We start from the raw sequence: 9,994 nt of genomic DNA, 5'->3' as shown, positions 1-9,994 counted from the left end.
TGATCATAGTTATTATCCTCGGTCTAGTACAGACAGAATACCTGGTTTGATGAGACAGCAGTGTAAGATTCTTGTCAAGAGAAACGTACCAATGTTTCCAAATACACAACTTTCATGGAAAAAAAATAAAAATAAATCCCTGTAAAATTGGCCTATAAAAAATGGCCTATTTAAAAATGGCTGAGCATTTTATCACTCCTAGTGGTCCAATGGACAAAAAGACATTGTCCCAATTTCAGTTCTCTGCTTCGGTATGATGTTAGTGTGAAACCCTTTTGTTTTACGATAACTGCATTGATGCTACCATGATTTACGTATCGTATTGTGCTTATATATTGGTTAAATTTATTTCGAAAAACATCCCAGGAAGGCTTTACTCTTTAACTGCAGTCATTACTGATTACATTACTGCAAGTATCAAAGGCGTCCATTAACGTATAATAGTTTATTACCACAAAGATGGCATGAGACACCAGAATCCCATTGGAAATCTACCAAACATCTCCCTTTCATTGTGATTACAACCCACAATAGCTTGTTTTTACGATCACGGGTTCTGTAGGAGATGACATTGCTATTCTTTTCACCTTTCAGTATGGATGTCAAAACAACCACAAACCAAGCAATTTGTTTATCAATGCACATTCAAATTCTTGCTTAGGTCTTGTCAGGAGGTCCTGTGTCCCATGGCAGACATTTTTGGTCCTCGGTGAGAATTTGCCAAGCTGGACGAGTTGGGCTCTGACCGCTCGAGAACAGGCTCTCACACATCGCTCACTCCTGGGGCCATTCAAGAGGAGCAATATGTAGGCGACGGAACCAATGAACCTGCACCTCTGCTGCCGCACACTGTCTATCGGGACGCAGAGACCATCACCGGTCAGTGACATTTAAGTGCCTAAGTGCACATTATTTTAATAAAATTTGACTTTGAAAAGCATGTATGATATAACATCACTGCAGGCCTTTGCTGTTTCTGTAAGGTGCTTTTACCAATACATTTAAACATACAGCAAAGTAAATGTAATAAGCCAGCACTGATCACTAGCACAATTGCATTGAACGTAATCTAACAGACTGCTACAAGCCCCTGTGCTATGTCAGCTATTTCAGTTTTGCCATGTGAACTACAGTAATGTGTTTTAATCATTTAGAAGGTGCTTTTAGCCATGTAGACCACAGAGACTGAGTCATTGAGGATCAGAGCGCTCATGAGACATAAGGTTTGAGAGCTGTGATTAAATTCTCTACTACTCTGACACACACACACACACATAAATGTATGGTGAACGGTTTGGACTAAGGATTCCTACCATACCACCTCACAACAAAGATGTGACAAATGCAGTCCAGGTTAATGAGCCTGAGCATTATAGGTAACAGCCTAGCGTTACCTCTTTCAGTTTCAGCTAGTTTTATCATTTTGTGCCTTTTTTTTAGACTGTTAATAGAATCTTTTCATTTGCCTTTATGGATAGCAAGTTCTAAATCATATTTTAATTGATTTGTACAAATCGATTCTTATTTATGTATAAAACATGAACAGAATTCCTTAAAATGGCAATCAAATAAATAAAATATATTTGCAGCGCTGTTGTTCTGCCACTGAAAGCTTTTAATAGTGCATTTGCTTTAAAGCAGTTTTGTTGAAGGAACAGTTTGTTCGTTATCATGCGTTCCTTCTCTCGTATCTGTGTGCAGATGTGTGTAACAGCACCGAGCTCCCTGAGGTGGAGATCATCAGCCTGTTGGAGGAGAAGCTCCCGGTGTACAAGCTGAGGGCTGACAGCGTCTACGGCTATGAGCACGACGACTGGATACACACTCCTGTCATCTCTCCGGACACACACATCGACCTGACCTCCGAGCAGATCGAGGAGACCCTCAACTACTTCTGTAAGTATGCATATGTCTCATCATCCTCATCCTTATGATCTAGTTGTGGTATGTGGGCATGTGGTAGCCTAGTGGTTAAGATGTTGGGCTACCAATCGGAAGGGTGTGAGTTCGATCCCAGGTCCACCAAGCTGCCACTGCTGGGCCCCTGAGCCCATCGGTGCCACCTTAATCCTCATCGTTAGCATCTTTTTCTGAGCAGAGTTCAGTCATTTGAGATGAAGTGAGAGCTTTTACTTGCTTTAATAATGTGATGGTGTGAAGCTGAAAATGTTCATATTTTTGGTGCGTAATCGGGGCAGAGGATGTGAGGTACAGATAGAGAAAGGAGGACGGCCAAGAGTGCTAAAAATAGGGAGAAAACTTGCTCATGTCTAAAAGCCGACTTGAAATGATCACCCCTCTCTCTCTCTCTCTCTCTCTCTCTCTCTCACTCTCTCTCTCTCTCTCTCTCTCTCTCTTTCTTTCTCTCTTTCTCTCTCTCTCTCTCTCCCTCTCTCTCTCTCTCTCTCTCTCTCTCACTTTCTCTCTTTTTCTCTCTCTCTCTCTCTCTCTCTCTCTCTCTCTCTCTCTCCCTCTCTCTCTCTCTCTCTCTCTCTCTCTGCCTTAGCGCATTCTGTGGATCATGCGCTTACAGTATACACATGACGTATGACTGTGTTGCCTAAGGAGGTTGTGGGATAGAATCCGAGTACATATCTCATCATTAAACAGCGAGAGAACTAGAGAGATAGAAAAAGAGAAGTGTAGGAGGATGTACAGGAGCGTTAGGGATGAGTGCACAGAGCTGGAGCGCTTCAGTAAGGACTGCACCACTGGTAAAGTGTGTGTGTGTGTGTGTGTGTGCATGACATAAAAGGCTCAAGGTTTCTTTTAATGCCGTGAGCGCTTTCTGTCTTTCTTGCTCTCTTTACCATCTGTCTCTTTCTCTCTATAAATGATAGCATAGTAATTTAAAGTTTCTAGTTTTTCCCCACACGGTTGCATTTTTAATAGCCTGTAAAAAGGTTTAGCTTTATATTTTTTCCATGTAGTTTTCTTTCAGTGAATTTGCTGCAAATTACATGGTCTCACAGTGTATTTTTTCCACTCAAAATGTGGAGGATGTAACGCTGTTCTGGATGTGTATGTACTGTATGTATGTACGTGTGTGTGACTGAAACAGCAGAGTTATCCGAGTGGTTGCAGTTGCCGAGTACTGTCGACATGGCAGCAGTTGCCGGGGAAATCATGCCGTGATTTCAGCATCACAAGGATCACTTCAGAACACACAGGGAATAGCTTACATGTGTTCACATCCAAGCACTGATCTTATCATAACAACCCTGGAAATTCACTACTACTGTCATTAACAACTGGTTATAGATTCATCTCATGGATCAGTCTGGTTCTTTGAAAGTCTTTCTGTCTTACCCATAGTGCTATGTGCTGAACGAGTGGGCCAGATGACTAAGACCTACAATGACATCGACGCTGTCACCAGACTTCTGGAGGAGGTGAGTTGTACAAATCTGGTGCTTTTACATCGGGGTTTAATCAAGGGTTAAACTTTCAATTAAAAAATTCCGTCTGTCTGGCTGTACAGAAAGAACGGGACCTGGAACTGGCTGCTCGGATTGGCCAGTCCCTGCTGAAGAAGAACCAGAGTTTATCTGAGCAGAATGAGTACCTAGAGGAACAAGTGGGGAACATCAGAGAGGAGGTGAGATGGACGGACCAGAGTAAATAGATTAATTTAAACCTAATACAGTGCAGAAGTTCTTCATGTTGTGAAATTTCTGGAGACACTTTTGCATCTCTCTCTCTCTCTCTCTCTCTCTCTCTCTCTCTCTCTCTTAGGTGATCCAGCTCCATCATGAGCTAAATCTGAAAGATGAGCTTTTGCAGTTCTACACCAACGCAGCCGAGGAAAGTGAGGAGGACGTCACGTCTCCACCGTTAGTCTGTTTAAAAAAAAAATGTCTTCCCTTATTTTCAAGTGCACGTTCTCAGTGCTTTGTGAATAATAAGTACACTCTTACCTTACCTGTGCAGTGTAATGCTGTAAATGTGCAATAGAGGCACCGTGATAACAAGCTGTGTTGTGTCGTGTTTGTGGGGTCAGATGTCGGCTCGGCAGGACGCCGTTGCCTTTTCCGGGTGGCTCCCATGTGGACATACTTCAGAGGAAACTCAGAGACCTGGAGGAGGAGAACGTCTCTCTTAGATCAGAGGTATGTGCAGGACACACATGAGGATGTGTGTGATCATAGAACAGATGGGTTTTAGTCAGATCTCTGTAATTCCTGCGTCCTCATGGCTTTTCCGTGTTACCGTTACTATGGTTACCGTTTACGTGGCGCAGCCTCGTGTTAGTTGTTACTATAGAAACAATGCTGTACAGTCAGAACCACTGCTATTGAAATCGGATTCGGGAACTCCACAGATTTGAGGTATTTTTAAACGCAACAGTCAAACAGATTTAAGCGGGAAATGATTCTCTGTGTGTTTCTCTGTTCAGGCGAGCCATTTGAAGTCTGAGACCGAGACGTTTGAGGAGAAAGAGCAGCAGCTGGTGAACGACTGTGTGAAGGAACTCAGTAAGTTAAACAAGACACAAGTTGACGACGCAAGTCAGAGGGATACGCAGGTGCTTACGTATTTCACTCACTCACTCATCTTCTACCGCTTATCCGAACTACCTCGGGTCACGGGGAGCCTGTGCCTATCTCAGGCGTCATCGGGCATCAAGGCAGGATACAGCCTGGACGGAGTGCCAACCCATCACAGGGCACACACACACACACTCACGCAATCACACACTACGTACAATTTTCCAGAGATGCCAATCAACCTACCATGCATGTCTTTGGACCGGGGGAGGAAACCGGAGTACCTGGAGGAAACTCCCGAGGCACGGGGAGAACATGCAAACTCCACACACACAAGGTGGAGGTGGGAATCAAACCCCCAAACCTGGAGGTGTGAGGCGAACGTGCTAACCACTAAGCCACCGTGCCCCCCGCGATGTAACATAAAACCCACATTTTTTTTTTTTACAAAAAGGCTTTACATTATGTGTAAAAAGTGTAAAAATATGGCTTCCAGCAGCTTATAAAATAGCACTTGATCCAGCAATTATTTTATAAAAATACTGTTCCTCTTCTTAATAGCGCTTATGTCTGTAGTTTTGACTTTTTTTTTTTTTTTTTTATTAATCTTGGTATTGAATCCTAACTCCTGTGCGTAACTCATCTCTGAACACGACCTCCAGGACAATCCAGTCTGCAGATCTCCACCATAGCAGAGGAACTGACCAGGAAGACAGAGGATGCGGCCCGCCAGCAGGAGGAAATCACCCACTTGCTCTCGCAGGTTGTCGACTTGCAGAAAAAGGCCAAAACGGTCAGCATTCGCACTCGCACAGAAAACACTCTGATTGAAGAGAAAACCTGCATTCGTTGATCTGCGTTTGTGTGTTTTGTGTGTTGACAGCATGCTCTGGAGAACGAGGAGCTCTCTCAACATCTGGTGGCAGCTAAAGACGCCCAGAGGCAACTCACAGCCGAGGTAGGGCAGATCTGTGATGTCACACACATACACACGTTTCTTATCTTTGATTATTTTGTATTTATTTATTTATAGTTGTTATGAATGATACAATTCATTCTTCTTTGTTAAACACATAGCTTCAGGAGCTGGGTGAAAAGTATATGGAGTGTATTGAAATGCTGCATGAGGCTCAGGAAGAGCTGAAGTACCTGCGGAACAGGAGCATGTCTACTGGAACACCACGGCGGTACCATCCTTTTGGACTCTTCCCTATGGTACACACGAACACGTGTTATTCTTTTTAATACAATACTCTCTTCTGATAACAATATACCTAGAGCTAGAATTATTTCTCTCGGCCAATCCGATCATACCAAACGAATACCGGATTGTTGTGTACGTGCATGTATTTATGTAAGTAAGACGATCACAAGCATTGCGTGGGTGTGTGTTTCAGGACTCTCTGGCCGCTGAAATTGAGGGCACTATGAGGATGGAGTTGAATCCCGAGCACCCTGAACAGGAGGAGCAAAAGTATAAAGCTTTTATTTAATCAAAACAAAAATGCTGAATCCTGAAGCTATATTAAATATCGGAAACTACTGATCAAGACCAAGAAAAGACTACATATAGATCTCTCAATATTGATTAGGTAAAGCCAGAACTGACTTCCACCATGCTAGCTATTTATAAGACAACCTGATTAGCATGTTACCAAGCTGATGACTGACACTAACCATTCCAATGCAGTTCTTTGGGACATCACTTCCTGCTGCACATGCATCCTTGTAATGTACTTAAGTTATAACTTCACACTCCTTTAAAGCAGTCAACAATGTTTTTAAAATATAGCAACACAATTCATTGTTTCTCCCTTTTATGTCTCATGTGAACAGTTCACTTTATTTTTGCACTGATTTTGTGTAAACATCTTTGTTTGCAGGGTGCGTCATAAGCGTGTATTTGAGACGGTTAAAAACATTAACCAGTCAGTCAGGCAACGCTCGCCGGCTCCGCCTATTGCTAATATCCCTGGGTCCAACCAGACGCACTCGTCCATAAGTTCCGCCCTCTCTGACGGCAACACTGACAACTTGGCCGGCCTTGATAACCGCGAACAGAGCATGCTCCTGGAGGCAGAGTCGACAGATGCCAAGTGGGTGGTGCTTAATACGCAACTCTTACAAGTGTTATATATTATATATATATAAGTGTTATAGTGTAAACAACAAAGATGTTTGGTACCCAGAGCTTCTTTAGATTTCCACCAGAGCTACTGAACTGTCACTTGGCATCATAAGATAAACAATTCTGTGCTTTTAAGCAAATTGTCTATAATAGAATAGCTGTATATGTTTTCTACTGTGGGCCTGTGGCAATTTTTTCCTCTGCCTCCAGTTTTGACAGCACTGAAAAGCGTTCCAGCTCGGAAGACCTGAAGCTTGCATTGCGCCGACTCTCACTGCGCCGACAGAACTGCCTGAGCGAGCGTCGTTTCTTTGAGGAGGCGCGTGAGAGGAAGCACCATGATGCCTCACTTCATGGCATTGTGTCTGGAGAAAGCATCATGTCGCTGGGCATGTGGCCGAGCCGGCCCTACCTCCCAGACAAGCTGCAGATCGTCAAACCTTTGGAAGGTGAGAAACTCCAGCCATTGTGGGTAACATATGAAACCATTAACCAACCCAGGTCAAATACTATATAAAAAATGTCAACATATGAATTACATTCTTCTTCTTCTTCCGCGCTCTCTCAGGCTCTGCAACCTTACAGCACTGGCAGCAGTTAGCTCAGCCTAACTTAGGCGGGATTCTGGACGCACGTCCTGGTGTAGTCCCTAAGGGTTTCCGTCCTCTGGAACTCGATCTAGAGGAGGTCTATCACTACAGCGACTTCGAGGAGGACGAGCCTGGAGATCAGTACTTCCAGAACCTTCCAACCACCACCACTACATCTAATCCTGGTTTTAGCCATGCCCCCTCAGCCTCTCCGTCGCCCTGCCTAAGCACTGGCCACGCCACTGCAGAGTTCTCGGGTGCGGTCACTGTAGTTTATTAACACATAAAGTAGCATGCACATTCTTTCTGGTATATTATTATAATGGTAAAGACCTTCATGTATGTCACCAGTAAAGATTATTTACTGTATTATGTACTAGTAAATCTGATTGGATTTTATGGCCTGTTTTGCAGTTCACTACCCAGGTAAGTGTATGGCCCACACTAGTTCAACCTACACGTTCACTACCTGTAAGATCCTCCACCCATCGGATGAGGTCACCAGAGTAACTCCCAGGTCAGTGAGTCTTTCACTATTCAGTTAAAATAAATAAAACAAAGTTAGAACCCAAACTTTTTATAACAAACTAACTTTCTTATTCTTATTCACTTTTCTCTCTCCAGTCTAAACCCTGCCCCGGCCTCTTCATGTGCGATGTCCTCCAGCCTTCGCTCCACCCCTGCTGCCACACCCTGCACTCCTCGGCGCTTAAGCCTCTCCCAGTCCCAGTCCTTCACCAACTTGCGTGACTCAACGAAGACCTTTAGCACCTCACTGGGGTTAGTGCGCCTCCTACAGGAGCGAGGGATCTCTGCCGCCGTCTATCAGCCACGAAGTTGGGACAGGGCCAGTGGGGATGTCCATTTATCCACCTCTGTCCTCCCTCCATCATCCCCTCCAGGCTCTCAGAAACTTTCTACTCCACCAAACTCCCCTGCCCGACACACTCCAAGCCCCCACACTGTTGATCAGGACAACCCCGCAGACTTTTCATTCAAGACCCCATCCTATGAGAACTTCCTTGCCTCTAAGCCAGCACGGTCCATTCTGAAAGAGGTGGCGGAGGGTGCCCAGGCGAGGGATTGTGAGAGTCAGACGGATGTCAGCGTGTACAACCTGAACCTGGTAGATAAGCTAAAGAGGCTGGGGCTGGCAAGTCCAGGAGCAAGTGGGATCTCAGGGCCGCGCCACATCCTGGGCCCTCTAGGTGGTCTGAGGAGGACGGGCTCTCCCTTTACACCCCTAAATGAAGGATTAAGGCGCAATCGGAGTTACCCAGCTGTGGTTGGTGCAAGCATGGCTATGAAGGGCCCTGGACCCCAAAAAGATGAGCTGATCCTATCTCCGAAGCTTCCCAAGCAGACTAGTCTTAAATAGATGACGCATAATCACTCAAACTACTGCATCATATGTATTTAAGTTCTGTCACCCAAAAGCAAAATTCAGCCTATTTGCACTAGAGCACTATTCTCCACACCCTAGTGTGTAAAACACAAAGTAAAGCTTTAGTACTTTGCTCAACAACATTTAGGTGGAAAATACCATAAAGAACAAACCCTTGAGAATTAAACCAAAAAAGAAAAAAATCTATATCATTTGGCATAAATACAACAATCTCACCAGTAATTCAGTAATTCTACCTACAGTACATGGCCAAACGTATTTTGGACACCTGATCAACACAGCAATATACAGAATGAGATTTTCATGAACTATGACATGCAGGGATGGATTACAGACAAGGTCCTTTAGGCATATATCCATTTAAACTGAAATATTAGGCAGACTGTCCGTTATGCTAAGCCACGCTACACTTCCCAACATCTGTAAGTTAAGAAAACATGAGCCAATGAATATAAAAGCCATGGATACTGAAATAAATTTGGAAATGTTATTGCTGTGTGAGTCTGAATTGATAAGCAGTGACCATTGACTTGGGTCATAACTGTTTAGAACTGGAGCTAGATAAATAGCTAATGATGCTATAGCGAGATCATGATGATGTCCCAGTGACAGCAGAACAACAATGCAGCTATATAATTAATAATGATTGCACATCATGATGTGGCATAGTAACATGAGGAACTTGAAATTAGTGGATGATGTTCAACGATCACGAAATGTGCTTTTTCAGTCTGCATTTCCCATTGTAGCCACCAGAGGGCAACATTTGAATGCACAAGGATGCGTCTGAATTCTAGGGACCTTTGCACAGGTGGCACTCACACACACACACCTACACTCTCACTCTCTCTCTCTCTCTCTCTCTCTCTCTCTCTCTCTCTCTCTCACACACACACACACACACACACACACACACACACACACACACCCTCACACACTGTAAAAATAAATAAATAATTAAATAAATACCTCCACCTGTGTACAATAATATATTGTCTACTTTTTTAGACTCTTTGTGTTGGCTCAACAGAAGAAACTTAAAGAACAGCTTAAAGAAGTTAATTAAAGAATAAAACATTACATATAGCAATGAAAGCAAATAAAAATACAGGTAATTGTATCTGTATGTAACCGTAAAAATGTACAATAATAAACATCCATCCATCCATCCATCCATCCATCCATCCATATATATATTTTTCAAGTTCGAAACTGTTTTAAACGGAAAACATTTATGCTAGTTATGCTAAGTGTCTGCTACAGTAATGCAAGCAGTTTCAAGTTGGCTGCTGTGGTGTTAAAAATATCATTAATAATAATAATAAAAACTCCAAACTCTGTGTCAAGGACATTACAGGAGTTAAATCTTATATTTCTGTCAAAA

General features: G+C 43.4%; 1 protein-coding gene across 1 annotated transcript; it reads left to right on the top strand.

Annotated features, from left to right (window-relative positions):
• Nucleotides 1-713: 713 nt before the first annotated feature.
• On the top strand, nt 714-9,100 carry trak1b (trafficking protein, kinesin binding 1b). Its single transcript, XM_060892936.1, has 16 exons — nt 714-879; nt 1,702-1,896; nt 3,316-3,392; nt 3,482-3,598; nt 3,736-3,833; nt 4,001-4,109; nt 4,397-4,475; nt 5,150-5,280; nt 5,371-5,445; nt 5,565-5,702; nt 5,885-5,961; nt 6,371-6,583; nt 6,826-7,064; nt 7,184-7,462; nt 7,620-7,722; nt 7,830-9,100. The coding sequence occupies exons 3-16, from the start codon at nt 3,342-3,344 to the stop codon at nt 8,581-8,583; spliced, it is 2,463 nt and encodes an 820-aa protein (XP_060748919.1). The 5' UTR covers nt 714-879; nt 1,702-1,896; nt 3,316-3,341; the 3' UTR covers nt 8,584-9,100.
• The last annotated feature ends 894 nt before the right edge of the window (nt 9,101-9,994 follow it).

This window comes from Tachysurus vachellii, chromosome 18, assembly GCF_030014155.1.
Source record: "Tachysurus vachellii isolate PV-2020 chromosome 18, HZAU_Pvac_v1, whole genome shotgun sequence".
Lineage (NCBI taxonomy): Eukaryota > Metazoa > Chordata > Actinopteri > Siluriformes > Bagridae > Tachysurus > Tachysurus vachellii.
Note: the sequence above shows the minus strand (reverse complement) of the source record. Positions and strands in the feature narration are given on the sequence as shown.